This window comes from Camellia sinensis, chromosome 5 (assembly GCF_055761805.1).
Source record: "Camellia sinensis isolate YWXY chromosome 5, ASM5576180v1, whole genome shotgun sequence".
NCBI lineage: Eukaryota > Viridiplantae > Streptophyta > Magnoliopsida > Ericales > Theaceae > Camellia > Camellia sinensis.
In genome coordinates this window covers 101,150,895-101,168,586 of record NC_138965.1, presented here as the reverse complement: position 1 = coordinate 101,168,586, position 17,692 = coordinate 101,150,895, and the positions used below count along the sequence as shown (strand labels likewise).

The 17,692-nt window shown below is 47.8% G+C and overlaps 1 protein-coding gene across 1 annotated transcript; it reads right to left on the bottom strand.

Moving 5' to 3' along the window:
* Window positions 1-2,668: 2,668 nt before the first annotated feature.
* Window positions 2,669-3,828, bottom strand: LOC145791568 (uncharacterized). Its single transcript, XM_082871931.1, has 3 exons — window positions 3,469-3,828; window positions 3,288-3,386; window positions 2,669-3,079 (listed from the first exon to the last, which is right to left on the bottom strand). The coding sequence occupies exons 1-3, from the start codon at window positions 3,826-3,828 to the stop codon at window positions 2,669-2,671; spliced, it is 870 nt and encodes a 289-aa protein (XP_082728057.1).
* Window positions 3,829-17,692: the final 13,864 nt, after the last annotated feature.

The following is a 17,692-nucleotide window of genomic DNA, read 5'->3' as shown; positions in this document are numbered from 1 at the left end:
TAGGCAACTTCACCTTGAAGTTCAGTCATAAACTTTTCCCCGATCAACTCTGTCCATTTTGATCATCTCAGTCATCTTTATCCATTAGCATTTATCGTGATCTCTGGTACAGTGCTGTTCAAACTAGGGACAACTTTCCGTTGCCGCGACGGTGCAAAGTTACTCAGACAAGGGGCAACTTTCCGTTGCTTTGCAGTGCCGCATTGTTTTTCAGACTAAGGGCAACTTTCCAGTTGCAGGGATCTGGGGTTGTGCATCTCAGTGACAGATTTTCGGCGTGTCCAGTTCTGATCCACATCGAAAATAGTTTTGAAAAGTTTTGATAAAAGTTGACTTTGTTCAAATTAATCTTTTTACGACTAAGACCATTTTTGGACCAAAAGCGGAAAATTTTTAGTACCACAACTTTCAATTTCATTGATTTCAAAATAGAGTTCTCCCGCTCTTGCATACAATCGAGGCTGCTTTTTTTAGTACATTCATAAAGAAAACTTGAAAATGCTAATAAAGCAATAAATTTGGGGCATAGTTGAATCAAGTATCTCTGCGTCCCCTCCCAGAGCTGGACGAAGCATCTGATGCCAAGCTAGGCCCAACCTGTGCCTCCTCATTGAGCCAATCCAAGCACTCATCGGACAAAGTGCAACTGAAAGTGGAAGCAGGAGCCAGGAACTCTCTAGTCCTCCATGCTGTGGCATATCGTGCAAGCTGTGCACCTCGGACCGGGAAAGCGGTTGGGTACTCAATCTCCTCCGGTGGGCAGGTCTGATCATGACCAAACTGACGCAGAAACCGGAACGGAAAATAAAATACGCAATGGGTTAGACCAACCAATTGGATCCCAATCAGCCGAGACATACTATAGCTCATTGCCGGGAGGTTGAGCCAAGGACAACGCCAAGCAATGCCGTCTGCGGACAGATTGCACATCCAATCAAACCACCACCTTTCGTCAAGAGCATTGACTAGGCGCTGCCGAAAGAAATAGCCTCGAGCTGAATAGGCCGGGCAAGAGTCCACAACCTGCAACTTGTCCATTAACCATATCTGGGGAGGGATGGAAAATGAGAGAATAAAGAACAGAGAGATGTACGATGAGAGAAAAGTAAGACAAGGGTTTTGTGGGAAAAACCGAGCCTGAGGGTCGAGTGATGTGAGCAAATATATATGAAAGGTCGGGTGGGAAACATTACCTGCAGCAGCAGTGGACTCCCAGCAAACCTAGTCGCCTCCCGGCGATAGACAGAATCTAAACCCATCAGTGTCTCGGCCAAGGTCATGGCAATACAGCTCTTTCCTTCTCTCAAACCTTGGGCGACTTCAATCAGGCGAATGCTAGCCCCGCCGAAACCCTAGGAAAGCAGAAAGTGAGACAACAAACATAAGCAGAGGGCGTGTTGCCGGAAACCCTGCCAATAATGGTTGCTGTGGTCACCGGCGTCGGAAAAACGATGAACCAAGCCGAGGATGTCCAGTTCCCCACTGCAGATCAGAGATCGAGCGTCGTGCGCCGTGAGCCCACACATCCGCCCTAAAGCCTGAGCATGGCCAAAACGGAGCTGGGGCAAGATCACTTCAGAGCATTCAGACTCCATCAAAATCTGAAAATCTTCGAAAGTGGGACATACCTCTTGGCCGCCGAAGCTAAAAACGTGCGTCACTGGATTCCAGAACCTTGCCGCGGCATGGAGAAAAGGAAGCTGTAGCGGAGTACGGCTCAGCGTGAATAGTGCATTCAAGCCGAAACCCCGGAAATTCAGCTTTTCCGAGCCATCTAGAGAAGAGATCCAAGATGTGACATTTTCTGCGAGAAACGCCTCCATCTTTGTCTGAAACTAAGATGAAATGAATGTTCCCGAAGTTGAGGCTTTTATAGAAGGAAAAACACTATTCACGGGGACACGTGTCAAAAATCTGGTGGCTGCAGGACTAAGTGGCCGGCCGGCCACCTTTTCTGGCTGGCCAGCCATTTACTTTTTACAAAACTGGCCGCCCAGCTGTCTCTCTCCACAAAAATGGCCGGCCGGCTCCCAGAGATGACAGGCAATGCTGCAGTGTATCCCCTTGGCCCTGTTTTACTCTTCGAGGGAAAGTTTCAAGCATTTCCATGCAACGGGAGAGTCAAAGGCCTTCATCTCCCTCCGTTTTGGATGCGTTCCGGTGCCCAGATCGTCCGAAGAACACTCTGTTATTGCTGAGTTTTGATTATCGAGTTGTTGTTTTGATTATCGAGTTGTTGTTTTGCTTTTTGAGTTGTTTGTCGAGCGGACGTGTTTCGTGTTTTTAAGTCATTGCGCTCTGTTTAAGCAATCTTTGTTAAAGTCTTGTTTATTTGCGTTGTTGCATTTTGTTTATCGAGTTGTAAACTTGCTAAAGGTTCCGTTATATCTTAGTAAGTTGAGTTGCTTAGTTTGTTGCGTCGGTTCACTACCTGACTTGGTGATTACACAATGCACACTCCCATTCAATTTCTTTTCTTGTGCAAAATAAATGATGCGACACGATGCTAAAAGTTCAAAATACAAACACCTTTTCAAAAGCTATTTCATTTCATCATGCTTTACAACAAACAAAGGTACAAGTTTTACAAGAAAATAAAACTGCCTAACAATGTGCAAAGTGCTACAAACTACTAGCAAAAAGAAAAATAAAGCGGGAAATAGCAGCATCAATGTCCTCGGGAACGGGAACGAGAAGCACTCCTCATCCTCTTCTGCGGGACAACCTCTGCACCATCATCATCATCTGAGTCGGAGCTGTCATCCTCAGGATCCCCCTCAGCCTCACCTCTGTTCCCCGAACCAAAACCGGAGCCCCCCTCCTCAGCAGATGTCTCTGACTGACGATCGGTAGCCTCCTCCTCCTCCTCAGCATCCTCCTCCTTCTCATCAGGCTCCACCTCTACAACGTGAGCCCTGCGTCTGCGGACAGACCCTCCTCGAGCTCCTCGAAAAGGCCTAGATGGCCCGGCTCCTCGGGAAGGCCGAGATGGCCCCGCCTCCTGAAAAGGCCCAGATGGCCCAGCTCCCCAAGGAGGCCCAGATGGCCTGGCCTGCGGCTGACCGGACCATGAAGGCATCTGAAAACAAAGAGTTCAATTCAAATACATCAGTCCAAATATATACATCAGATGCAGATACAAGCAAAGGCTACATGAAGTGGGTGCATGTAAATACAGTGTACAAGTGGGGTGTGTGTCAGATGTGCTCTACACAAGTAGTCTATCGATGCAGTAGAAATCAGCATGTCATCAGAAGTATGATAAATGCCAGAAAACTGAAGGGTACCTGAATGCCCGCAACAGACAACTGTGCCTCCCTACGCAGGACCATGCCCTCGAGTGTGGCCACCAGTCCAACCACCTCCTCCATGTACCCTCGCGGTGGCTGCAAAAATGAGTTCATAATCATCAGTGAACAAAAGAATGTCTAAACATCTGAACGATGAATGAAAAACAGTGGAGCATACCAGCGGTGAGTCAGGATCAATGGCGTATCGATCACTGGGCATCGGAGGCTCTAGCGGGATCGGGGTCGGAGAGATAGCCCCATACTGCCACGCCATCAACTCAGTCGGCATATCTGGCCATCCAGGATGAGGATAAGTCGACGGAATCGGAGGAACCGGTCTACTCCCACCTCTAGATGTACCAGCCCTGCTAGTAGAAGGGGCGTCTGCAGCCCGAGCCCGAGCCTGGCCCGAGGATGACATACCGGCAGGCCTCATCATCGGGGTACGAGCTCCCGTTAATGGAGGCATCAAATATATGTGACGGTAAGTGGCGTAGTCCCCCTCCTCAACATATAGTAAAGCATCACTACCCAGCATGGCGCCGACTACCTCCGAGTAAGAGAGCCTGTCAGCGGTCCGCATACTGACTGGGGGTACTGCGGGAGGATCCTGAGAAAGATATCCCCATACCTGGCGCAGAAAGCGTTCCCCCAGGAACCATGCCCTGCCAACCGGCCCTTCGAGCAGGACCCTATACTGGGAGATATCCGACCCTCTGGTATACTGAAGTCGGAGACCATCACCCAAGGACGCCCAGGGCTGCCGTGTGATCTGCGGATGATAAATGCATAAACCAATCAGAAATCGGAAATATACAGAGCAAATCAAAGATGAAAATGAAAGGAACTGAAAGTTCTGAGGTACCTCTGAATGTCGCACAGTGTCAAAGTACTGTCGCAGGTAAAAGAGGGTCTCTCGAGGTCTCGGCCGATGCGGGCCCTCGAACACTAGTGAGTACGGGGTCATGGGAGGGGCTGCCACCTCCAACCCTGGGGCTAATGATGGGAAGTATACATAGACCCATAGCTGAGAAAAGCAGTGCAGAATATAAGTACGAAATGCTGAGAGCAAAGTACAGACTGTAAAAGTGCGCTGTGTGTGCAATGTACAAGTAATGAAGAACAGAAATGTAAATCAAGGGGACAGAAAAGTACCTCCCAGGCTCTCCAGTAGCCGCCAAGTAAATCGCCCCGCCCGCGGGAGGTCGCGCTCATATAAAAGTAAAGGGTAGCTAGGCCGGCGCCACCCCAGTCATATTGATGGACCTGTGATAGGTCAACCAGAGCGCTCAGCAGGTATAACCCGACTGTGTTCCCTTTATCGGCGAACAGGGTAGTCCCGAAGAAGAACATCAAGAAGCCGCGGGCGTACTGCTCCGTCTCCTCAGGGGTCTCGGGCACCATCTCCGCCCGCCGGAAATGGGAAGAGAACCAAGTGTATCGGACTCTCCCAGAAACCCTGTCAACGAGCGGGCGAGCCCCCAATAGATACATCCAAGCGGCCTCCCACTCGCCCATATCCTCATCGTAGGGGATGGCCCAACCTCCTATGTCTAAGCCAGTCAACACAGCGAAGTCTAGGGGCCTCATGGTCATGTCTCCAGTGGCAGAGAAATGAAAGGAGTTGGTGGTGTCCCACCATCTCTCTACCAAGGCTGCCATCAAAGTCCTCCTGGCGGAGCAACGAGACAACCCGACGCAGAAGGGCCCGAACCCTGCCAAGTCAACCAAATCCCGAACACCCTCCGGGAGCTCGGCGTACCAATCCCGCGCGGCAGTGGAGCCATACCCCCGTACGCTGCGAGAAGTAACCTGCATTCAGAATGAATACATGTGTCAGTACAAAATGAATGGGCTGTGTGCCAATGAGATGAAATGGGCTGCGTGCCAATGGAATGAAATGGGCTGTATGCCGATGAAGTGAAATAAGCTACATGCAAATTTAATCTGGGCTGCGTGTTCAGAAAATTTAAAGTTTGGGCTGCGTGTTCAACTTTCTATCAGTGTGGACTGCGTGTTCACTATTTAATCTGGGCTGCGTGTTTAGAGAATTTAAAGATTGGGCTGCGTGTTCAACTTTCTATCAGTGTGGGCTGCGTGTTCACTATTTAATCTGGGCTGCGTGTTCAGAAAATTTGAAGTTTGGGCTGCGTGTTCAACTTTCTATCAGTGTGGGCTGCGTGTTCACTATTTAATCTGGGCTGCGTGTTCAGAAAATTTGAAGTTTGGGCTGCGTGTTCAACTTTCAACTAGCGTGGGCTGCGTGTTCACTACTCTAATCTGGGCTGCGTGTTCAGAAAATTTGAAGTTTGGGCTGCGTGTTCAACTTTCTATCAGTGGTACGTGTTCACTATTTAATCTGGGCTGCGTGTTCAGAAAATTTGAAGTTTGGGCTGCGTGTTCAACTTTCAACTAGCGTGGGCTGCGTGTTCACTACTCTAATCTGGGCTGCGTGTTCAGAAAATTTAAAGTTTGGGCTGCGTGTTCAAATTTCAACTAGCGTGGGCTGCGTGTTCACTACTCTAATCTGGGCTGCGTGTTCAAATTTCAACTAGCGTGGGCTGCGTGTTCACTACTCTAATCTGGCCTGCGTGTTCAGAAAATTTAAAGTTTGGGCTGCGTGTTCAAATTTCAACTAGTGTGGGCTGCGTGTTCACTATCTAATCTGGCTGTGTGTTCAAAAAATGTAAAGTGTGGGCTGTGTGTTCACTTTCGAATTCGGGCTGTGTGTTCGACAAATCAGGGTTTGAGCCATGTGTTCTAATGTGGACTGTGTGTTCGCAATTAATTAATGAGCCGAGTGTTCAGAAATTCGAGTGTTGAAACTACATGTTCAGGATGCAAGCAAAGTACTATGTCATAAGCTAAACTGCGTGTTCAAGCATGGCAAAGGTGCGAAATGTACGAAAAATACAGAAAATGAAGTAAATACCTCTCGGGCCTCATGAGAAAGGTGATGCTCCGGCTCTCGGAGAAGCAGATCCCCGGGTGCTCGCTCGTCAAAGCTAGTAAAGTGACGGAAGACAGCACGAGGGAGGACATGTGCTGGCGGACGGTACCTCCCGGGAATAAAAGGTCGGGTCCTCGGGGGTAGAGTCATGGGATCAAAATCATCTCCGGCACCTGGAAAACCTCCGCCGTGGGGAGAATTACCCGCCATTTTCAGAAGATCTGCAAAATGAGCGAAAATGAGCCGAAATTGGAAAAAGTCAACAAAAGTCAACTCTCGGGAAATAAAAGTCAACAAAAGTCAACTCCCGAGAAAATCTTCCAAATATTGAGACAAACTTACCTCAAGTGGCGAAAATGCAAAAAGAAGCTCCGAAGCCGGAATTTAATCGCTTCAAAAGTGCTTAAAACTGAATGTTTTTGCGAAAACAATTTGCACGGGGCGTTGGAAAACGCGTATGAAACTCAGATCTGGAGAAGAAAATGTTGTAGGAGGCAAGAAAGGGAGAGGCCTCGGTTGCCTTATATAGGCTCAAGGTCTTGGTTGAAGAAGCATGAAAGAAAGGAGGTGAAAAGACCAAAAAGCCCCCGGATTTGGGCATATGGCCGGCCGGCCCTCTTTTCTAGCCGGCCAGCTATCTGCTTTTTGGAGAAATGGCCGGCCAGCCATTTACTTTATGGAAAACCGGTTGGCCACCTCCCCTTGGGAAGATAAACGGCCGGCCATGTCCCCCACATGTTCACCTAGCTCTCTGCAAATTTTGAGGAAGATCGGAGTTCCCGGGACCTGAAAAAGTTCAAGAAAAGTACACTTCTGGTCGCGAAATAGCTCCGCCGGGACTTCAGCTTCAAGTTCTGACATATGTCTCATCATCATTCATCGAAATCGAAGTGTATCCTTTTTGAATGAATTGTAGCCCTTCCGAGAAGCGGATCGGAGGCCGCGATCGAGTTGCCTCCGCCGAAACACGCGTTTCCATACTCATTGTTTCATGACAAACGGGCACCTTGATTCATGCTCATTTTATACTATCATGCACATTATCTTGCATTCTCATGAGCATACTTGCATTTTTATGCACATTTCTTGACATTGGCATACCTCTATGTTTGAGCATACGTTGTCACGCATGTTCCACTCTTGCATCGCGATGCATTCACTCACCGGCACTGCGTGTGTCAAACTTTCGGAATCACGTTAAATACATGTTGGTAGCATATTGTACTTGTTGCAATTTCTCTCTTTTGCAGGCACGATATTGTATGTACGGTTCAAATTGAGGCTGGTGCGACCAGACGAATCGCGCAGGTATCGTATCTTCTCCGTGTGAGACGTGGCGGGGATTGAATAATCCTCCGCATTCTTAACTGCATGAAATGTAGTTGTTGCTTTGCATTCTTGCTTAAAACTGTTGCATCTATTTGCGAATACTTGCTTCATTACAGCTTGCTGCATTTGCATGATCATTGGGTTACCTCCGGCTCTTTGCATATCATTTGCATTTTGCCCCCTGCCTGCGGGCACATCTCTGCTTACTTTGTACGTTTGTCTAAGTCTTCGGCCTTGTCAAAAATGGGTCGTCTCTGGGCTTTGACATTCACTCCCGTCACTTATGACTTTCGAGTTCTGTCAAAGAGGGGCAACTGTAGACACCCCATTTTTGACCGACCTTGAGACTCAGACGTCACCAGTTGAGCACTCGGTGATATTGCATGTTGTGCTTGTTCAGAAGTCTCAGAGTCGCGGCTGCGAGCCCTGCCTCCGGACTTCCGAACCCTCTTCTGTGCCTTGCCTCGGTTTGCGAACCAGACTCGGTTTTCTCTGTTTCTTTTCCTGAGGGGAGGGAGAGGTCCCCTGGACCATTTCTCAGTGGCCGTACGCTACATTTTGTGGCCACAGGCCATTTTGCCCATTTCGGAGTCCGGTTTCCGGTTTTTCGGGACCGTTGGCCGTGTGCCTCGGTTCGGGACCGCTTAACCATCTCCGTTTGCTCTAAATTTTGGCATACTTCCTATTTTCTCCCTTTTGAGGGACACTGAGGTCTGAGAAACCCACTTCGTGGCCGAATGCCACTTTCGGTGCTTAACAGCCCATTTTCGGGACCCCAAACTGCGTGTTTTGGCCCCCGAGCATTCATTTTGCAACGGTTTTCGTCCATTTTTGGCAGGTACCTCTGTTTTATCACTGGGGAGGTCACTGAAGGGTGGGAAGCCAGTAATTTTTGCAGCAACCAGTTATACATCCTCCGACGCCCTCCGGCGCCCGTTTTTCGCACTTCCGGGCTAATGTTGAACACCTTAGGCCCATTTTCTCGAACTTTGAACCACATATTTGTGATGTACACACATGAGAGGACCCTAAAAAGAGGTGGCCGGCCAGTAATTCAAATTGACCCTTTTGACCCCCTCTTTCCGAGCTAATGTTGAACCCCTTGGGCCCATTTTCTTGAACTTTGAACCACATATTTGTGATGTACACACATGAGAGGACCCTAAAAAGAGGTGGCCGGCCAGTAATTCAAATTGACCCTTTTGACCCCCTCTTTCCGAGCTAATGTTGAACACCTTGGACCCACATTCTTGAACTTTGAACCACAGGGTTGTGTTGTACACACATAGGAGGACACTATCATGTGGTGGCCGGCCACTAAATCTTCTTGACCCTTTTGACCCCTAGCCGGCCGGCTAGGGGGTGTGGCCGGCCGGCCACCTGGAGCAAAAGTAACAGGCCGGTCGAGCTCTTGGCACTGTGCACTATACAGCTGTGGAGCTTTATCCCCCAGAAAAGATCTTTATCCGGGGGATATTTTGTGGGGGAAAGTTTGTCTCCTTTTCCCCCACCTTTGCACCCCCTTTTTGGCCTATATAACAAGCATTCTATATCATATGTTAGGGTTAGAAAACTTCACCTTCAAGCTTCCATACACAACTCCATCTCTATCTCTCTCATTTTCCGAAAAAGCTCCAAGTCCTACACCACCATTTATACTACAACACCACGCTCTACCACCACCACTCCATTCCAAGAGCAAGGAGAGGAATTTCAGCAGCTAAGAGGCAACAAATTTGGCCCAAGAAGCAACAAAAGAATTGGTCTTCAAGGGTAAGTTGCAATTTCCCCTTTTTGGCCCTTTTCTTGGATCTTTTGCAAGTCATCCATGCTTTTTGTTTCAAGCTCCGGCCCTAACTGAAAAGGGCCTTCTTTTGAGCCCATTTTAATTCTTCATTAAGGGCTCAACCCTGTTTGAGCCCTCCATGATACACTTGCTTCATTGATCCTCTTATATGTCATAATCTTGCATGCTATTTTTGGTCCATGAGTAATCTGTTTTTGAGCATGTTGTAAACTGATATTAGGCTTATTTTGAGCCCCTCTTCAACATTGAAGAAGGGCTCAACACCATTTGGGACTTCCATGTTATACCTACCTCTATACTCCTCTTTTATTCCCCATTCTTGCATGCAATGGCAGCCTACCATGCTTTTGTTTTTGGCCATTTTACAGTTCTGAAAAAGTACTTATTTTGGTCCATTCTTCATGTTTCATTTAGGTCCTTTCATGATTTGGGACCTCCATATGCTACTTCATGTTATATCTCTCTTTTATTCCCCATTCTTGCATGTTTAGTTAGCCTACCATGCTTTTGTTTTTGGCCATTTTACAGTTCTGGAAATAGTCCTATTTTGGCCCAGTCTACATGTTTTATTAAGGGTCTTTGGTTGTTTGGTGATTATTTTGCATACCTCATGTTATAGCCACTTTTGAGCCTCATTTTGCATCACATTTCTACCATGTTTGTATACTATTTTAGCCATTTTACAGTTCTGCAAATATTCATATTTTTGGTCCCTCTTCAATGTTGTAGAAGGAAATTTTTCGGTTTGGATTTTGCTTATATCACTTGCTTCATTACCCCACTTTTGGCCCCTATTCTTACATGCCATTTTTGCCCTACCTATGCTTGCTGTTTGGCCATGTTTATAACTGTGAAAGTGCCTTTTTTGGGACTCCCTAGCTTCTGTCTTTACATTACATGTCCATATTGTGCATGCATTGCATAGCTATAGGCCATTTTGGGGGCCTAAATTCGCATTTCGGGACAATTCCATGCATTTGGTGTCATTTCGCCTCATTTCGGGACTGTTTTCCCCCATATTTCAGTGCTGAAATTTTGTTAGAATGATTGCTTTCCATTCCATGTCATTACATCGCATTCTGTCATCGCCTCGGTTTGCGTGCCCGTGTGCACACACTTCGAGGCACTTCATTTTCATCTACCGGCATCCTATATGAGTGTGGCTGAGGCTCACTCATGTTGGTATAAGCCCATATCATGTTTCCATGTCATTACATCACATTCTGTCATCGCCTCGGTTTGCGTGCCTGTGTGCACGCACTTCGAGGCACTTCATTTTTATCCGTCGGCATCCTATGTGAGTGTGGCTGAGGCTCACTCATGTTGGTATAAGCCCATATCATGTTTCCATGTCATTACATCACATTCTGTCATCGCCTCGATTTGCGTGCCCGTGTGCACGCACTTCGAGGCACTTCATTTTTATATGCCGGCATCCTATGTGAGTGTGGCTGAGGCTCACTCATGTTGGTATAAGCCCATATCATGTTTTCATGTCATTACATCACATTCTGTCATCGCCTCGGTTTGCGTGCCCGTGTGCACGCACTTCGAGGCACTTCATTTTTATCCGCCGGCATCCTATGTGAGTGTGGCTGAGGCTCACTCATGTTGGTATAAGCCCATATCATGTTTCCATGTCATTACATCGCATTTTGCCATCGCCTTGGTTTGCATGCCCGTGTGCACGCACTTCGAGGCACTTCATTTTTATCCGTCGGTATCCTATGTGAGTGTGGCTGAGGTTCACTCATGTTGGTATAAGCCCATATCATGTTTTCATGTCATTTGCATTGCGTATGCCATTGCCTCGATTTGCGTGCCCGTGTGCACGCACTTCGAGGTGCTTCATTTTCATCCGTTGACATCCTATGTGAGTGTGGCTGAGGCTCTCTCTTGTTAGTGTAAGTCCATATCATATTTCCATGTCATTTACATTGCGTATGCCATCGCCTCGGTTTGCGTGCCCGTGTGCACGCACTTCAAGGCATCTTATTTTCCCAGTATTGTGCATACTAGGTTGTATCTTAGATCACATTCTGCCATTTTCTCGATTTGCGTGCCTGTGTGCACGCATTTCGAGGCATGTCATTCCATAGCATTGTGTATGTTAGGATTGTATCTTAGTTGCATTTCATGCATATCATACATATTGCATCGTGTTCGGGATAGGAGTTAGCCCGGGCACGGGAAACGAGGTACATTCCGTACTCCGAGTGACGGAATGTGTCTCAATTCCCCAGTCACCGACACTCCGAATTATCCATGATGGAGTTAGGTTTTAGCTATAGTTTCATGTGCATTCATTCTATATTGAGTTGTGCATTTCGACTCCTCGGCCATCATGCCTCGGTATGCGTGATTGGTGGCACGAGGATCGAGACATGCATATATCTGTGCAAATACATTGCTATGCCCCTTTCCTGCTCTCTGTTGCAGCAAAACGAAGAATCAGCAACTTTTTGGGGCTTGGCACGCATTTCAAGAACAGGTGTAAACAGAGGCTAATTGGGGCATTCCGGTGGATTTCCGCGCAAGACAACCCGGACATGCATCATCCATCAGAAGCAAGGCAGTCCCTGGCTTGCATGCCAGTTTTATTTATTTTCTTAGTTAATTTGTTAATTAATTAGGATTTTGTAATATTTTGGACTGTAATATTCTTTTATTCGGGACTGTAATATTTAGACTGTATTATTTATTCGGACCCTCTGCGCGAGGGCATAACTGTAATAAGCGTGCGTGAGTGTGATGTATGTCTTCCAACCCCACGTCTTTCTCCCTTTTATTTATCCGCTTATGATGGTTAGATTAGGGCATATTTCAATTAGCATACAGTATGACAGCATGTTTGCATCATTCATCTGTATTGCATGCACCGGGCTCGGCGCATCATACTAGCTGCATTGTATTTTCAATTCCAAATTGAATACATGATAGTTGTAGCATTACATATGCCATCTTAGAATAGCCGAGCCTGCTATAGTTGCATTTTTGCATGTGTTGCATTAGGCATTTCTGTATATTTAGGACCATGCATGATTTCTAATGAAGTTTCTGTTTTGGCTTGGAGTACCCGGTGAGCTTTATGCTTTAGCATCCTTGCATGCGTGTGAGTGAATGCCATGATAGCATGCTTACCATGAGGCTATATGCTTATGTGATATAACTGCCTGAATGCCTGTGGGTGAAGGTTGGGTTATCTGAATTGGAATAAATCATCAAATATTTCAAGCCTACCCGCGGGTAGCAAACCATTTTCAAAAACAAACATGAAATGTTTTGTTCCAATTCAGGCGATCCAGTCTATACTTGTATGCTGTGCGCATCACATAGTAACCTAGGCTAATAACCGGAATAAGAATATACAATGTTTTCAAAAATAGATATCATGGTTAGTAGAGGCCGGTCTATGACCGGGCGAGCGGGGGTGCTCACGAAGTGACCTTCCCCAATCGTACCCAAGTTCCAGAGCCGAGGCAACTTTGGTGATGACGGACACGTGGCCTTTTGGCACCGAGTCAGGGTTTCCTAAATTTCCCAAAATAAAATATTTAGGTGGCGACTCTGTATCTGGCAAAGCAGTCCATGTTTGGCACTTGTTTCAAAATCTGTTTTTTTCTCAAAACGATTTGCCGGATTTGGACTCTTTGGTTCAAATTTAGAACCGTGACAAATTTGAGAGTCCGAGCTGTAGTGACCCCAAATGAACAGAACGGGACTAACCCTCCCGGGGCGTTCGGGGACGTCTACAGTTTCTGGCGACTCTGCTGGGGAATTAGAGAACTTGACTCGAACTCATGATATCTGTTTTTTACTACACTTGTGTGTTTCTTTGCATTGCATTTGCATTGGTGCGCCTAGGACATCGTGTTTGCCATCTGCTATTCCTGAACTGTTTGCCGGAGGCTTGTCTTGTCAAGGCATGACCATAAGGCTGACCGGTTGTGGGCTCTGCCAGTATGGGAACACAAACCCCGGTTTTACCGGGGCACCCTCTTTGACCATTCGACCTAGTGCATATTCGGATCCATAGTGACCATTCCAAATTAGGACAGGTTGCTTACCCGTTTATAGGTTGTTTGAAACCGCTGCGTGCGTAGTGAAAACCCTAGCTCCTGACAAAATAGGACAGGGAAACCCTCCGCCAACATAGGGGTGTTTTGGCTCTCACTTATCTGTTATGTGCTTTAGAGTGCGTCTCTACAGGAATGCATGTATCAGTATATGAGTTTGAGTATCAGGCCTGCGGGCATCAGTTCAGTATTGTCAGCATCAGGCCTGCGGGCATCAGTTCAGTATCGTCTGCATCAGGCCTGCGGGCATCAGTTCAGTATTATGGGTATCAGGCTTGCGGGCATCAGCCAGTATTTGAGAATTGGTTATCTGCGGATATCAGATTCTGTTTTAGGAGACAGTGATACAGGGATAATAATCAGTGTTTGAGGACAGTGTGTATTCAGCTTATTGACTGTGTGTTGATTATGCCCGACTGTGTGTCATGCATTTTATTTTAAGCTGTTATGCTGTCCGTTTATCTGTTTATTTATTTCCTTTTCGCTTTATTTATCTTTTGCTAGGTCAGTTCTAGCACAATTGCTTCCAACCCAACAGGCATTCCCCAAGCACTTTGGACACGAGGTCGTCGACTCCATCGATCTGAGGATCTAATCGACGGACAGCCAGTGTTCCATTCTCTACCCCCCGTTACCAGAAGAAAGCCGAGGAAGCGCAGTGTGTCAGAACAGCGATTGTCAGAACAGTGGATTACTTCATCAGAGGACTGTAGGACTGAGGTCTCAATTACTGCTATAGAAATAGACATACCAGTTAGACAGATGGATCAGCAACATACATCAGGGATGGAGGCCCTAATGCGCCAAATGCAGGAGAGCATGAGACAGATGCACGATGATGCCGCCCGTCAAGCGGAGTTCTCCAAACAGCAGGCCGCAATCATGGCCCAACAGGCCGAACTGATTACTAGACTGCAACAGCAGAGTGAGGCATCTGCTTCACAACAAATTCCTCCTCCGGCAGGGGCTCCATTACCTGAACAGACACCTGCTGTTCAGAACGCTCCTCCAAACATCCAGAATACTGTGCCAACCATCCAAAACTTACAAGAGGACACGAGTCTTCCAACGGGGCCAGCTCCGCCCCCGATTCCACCACAACTGTCCAAGGTCCATACACCCAATCACCCGGACTCTCCATTCGAGGTCGAGGTTGATCATACAGCTCTGAAATTGAGCAAACTGGAGAAACTCTTCAAGAAATCCCAAGGGGTCAAGGCTATGCCGGATATCGAAGATGGATATACCGAGGAGGCCGTAACACTCCCCGATAGGTTCAAAATGCCACAAATCGACCGCTTTGACGGGACCGGCGACCCCATGGTCCATATCCGACTGTTTGCAGATGTCTTGCGGCCAATGGGCCTAACACGACCACAGAAGCTCTCACTATTCGGCCGAACCCTGTCGGGTGTGGCCTCCCATTGGTACGCAAAATTACAAGATGAAGTGAAAAAGAATTGGGATGAAATGGCTGAGGCCTTTGTCGCGCAATATTCATACAACACTCAGATCGAGATCACAACTCGTGATCTTGAAACGACAAGGCAAGAGCCCAAGGAATCTTTCTCGGACTTTGTGATCCGATGGAGGGCAAAGGCGTCAACGATGACTCTAAGGCCCACTGACAAAGATCAAATCCGGATGATTGTGCGCAATCTCCACCCCAAGTTGATGCAGAGGATGATTGTAGTCCCCTTCCCTACTTTCGCAGATTTACATGATATGGGGGTGCAAATCGAAGACGCAATGAAACAAGGTCTGTTTGACCACGACAGGGAACAACCGAGGAGGACTTTCAACCGTAACAACAACGCGGGCCCGAGTGGCGCTGCAAATACGAGAGCCTCGGAAGTTAGTATGGTCACCACCACTCCCCCTCCCCCTCCAAGGCCCATGACCGCTACACCCTTCTCCGGCGCATCCGGAAGCAACACACAAACCAACAGATTCCAACCGCGAGGCCAAAGAACCTTTACCCCACTATATATGCCCCTGACCAAGGTTCTGGGAATATTGATCAGAAAAAATCATTTAAAACCCCTGGAGCCAAAGCCATTACCGAATCCACTCCCCTCCTCTTATGACCCGTCAAAGTACTGCGCTTACCACCAACAACACGGTCACGACACCGACCGTTGTTACAGATTGCGTCATGAGATCCAAGATCTTATTGACAAACAGGTGATCGCGCCTCCTGATAAACCCAATGTCACAACCAACCCTCTCCCACCACATAACCAAGCTCCTCCTCCCAATAGAATCAACTTTATCCAAACTGGGGTCGCATCCTACGATCCTAGCATCTATATTACGCCCACCCACCTACCCAAGCCGGAGGTGCTCCTCCCCGATTGCACTGATTTCTTGTGCATGGTGGACATCTCCAAAACCCAACCAGAACCGATGGTGGTGACCGTCGAAGACAGGGCAGGGCAGATTTTGGAGGAGAATGAGATTGCTGAATCTGGGACTGGGCAGAGTTTTGCTAGGGGAGCCTATGATCCAAGCAAGTACATCCTATCAACGAGCCGAATTGGGCTAAGTGTAGAATTTCCCGAGACAGGAGAACTGTGCATGATCCGAGGGGATGGATCTGGGCTATGGGCAGATGATCTGACAGTCGTAGAGGAGGACTTTGCCAACTTACAATTTTTCAATGACCAAGAACCAGGGGATTCGTCAATCAACTGGTTCGACAATGAGGAATCGGCGGAGGCCACTGGATGGCTTGAGGATCAACCAGATGTAGTGGGGGAAGCCCAACCAGAACAGAGCCCGGCAGGGGCAGAGATATCAGCTGTGGCCGGAATGGCCGAAAGTCAAATTGTATCACCGGAGAGCGCCGGTGTTAAGAATTCCGCTCAAGACATGGGCATTGTAGATACAGGAATTGTTAAACAACCAGCTGTACTGATGCAGTTGGAACAAGAAAAGTTTGAGGCTGCTGAGAGAGCCAGAAAGGCAAAGGGCCCTGAGGGGACTGAAAGTGCTGTGTGCACGAAGACAGACAATGCTGCGAGCATATGGACAGAGAGCACTGAGAGTGCGAGTGGACCGGAGCCAGACAGGTGTCTGTTGGCTGCCAGCGGAATGTGGTGGGAAGATGACGACTTGTGTCTTGCCCACACCGATGAAGACTGGGGAAGTGGCCAGCCGGATGATACTTGGTATCTTGATGAAGTGGATCACATGACAAGAAGTGGGCGGTACTTCAAGCCCCCACACCTAGACCAACCCGAGGCATCCGGGAAAGACAGAGAAGCAGAGAGACAGAAGGAGAAGCAGATTGAAGAGGAAGCTGTCCTGAAACAGTTAAAAAGGATACAAGCAGACATCTCCATCTGGGGACTGCTAATGGCATCACGAGTACATAGGGAAGCTGTCCTATCTGCTATGGACAAGTCCAAACTCTCCATAGATACCACGCCTGAACAGCTGGTTGGGCTGGTTTTTCCGGGAGGAGGTTCCCCGGCATTAACCTTTTCGGACAAGGAACTACCGCCTGAGGGCACAAGTCATAACAAACCTCTCTATATTTCTGTGGAATGTAGAGATAAGTGGATACCGGTGGTACTTGTTGATACCGGGTCTGCAATTAATGTCTGCCCGACCAGAACGGCATATGCAATCGGGTTAAAACCCGCGGACTTCGTCCCAACTACCCAAGTGATCAGAGCATATGACAATACCAGCAGAGAAGTGATGGGGACTGTTAAAATTCAAACCAAGGTTGGTCCAGGACAACACAGCATCGAATTTCATATCTTGGACGTTCCCGCAACCTTTAACCTACTTTTGGGGCGACCGTGGTTGCACCAGGTCAAAGCAGTCTCTTCCACTCTACATCAGATGCTAAAGTACCCTCACGGGAAAGGGGTAGCGATCGTTTTTGGGAATTCATCAATCCATCCGCCGCCGGAAGTGTCCACACCTGTCTTGGAGATCGAGCACGGCACGGAGGATGTGTTTTTATCGGGGTTCACTTTGGCCGAGGCTCAAGTGGTGCAGAATGTCATGGCTGTAAATGAGGGTATGTATGTTAGTGCTCAATCTATCTACCTCATGAACAAGCTAAAACATACCCCCGGGATGGGATTAGGGAGAAGTGGCCGGAAGGGCGTCTCAGTGTTAGCCGAAGTGCCACACAACCCTCACGCCTTTGGACTGGGTTATCTGCCCACCAAAGAAGACTGGGTAAGGAAAGGAAAAGAAATGGCCGGAAGGGCCAGAGCAAAGA

Bases quoted from the DNA above. Each gene is read 5' to 3' on its own strand.
- LOC145791568 (XM_082871931.1), bottom strand. From the start codon at position 3,828: ATGCTGGGTAGTGATGCTTTACTATATGTTGAGGAGGGGGACTACGCC. The intron at 3,387-3,468 runs GTATGCTCCACT...TCATTTTTGCAG, and splicing joins TTGATCCTGACTCACCGCTG to CCACCGCGAGGGTACATGGA. The intron at 3,080-3,287 runs GTACCCTTCAGT...CTTTGTTTTCAG, and splicing joins TGTCTGTTGCGGGCATTCAG to ATGCCTTCATGGTCCGGTCA.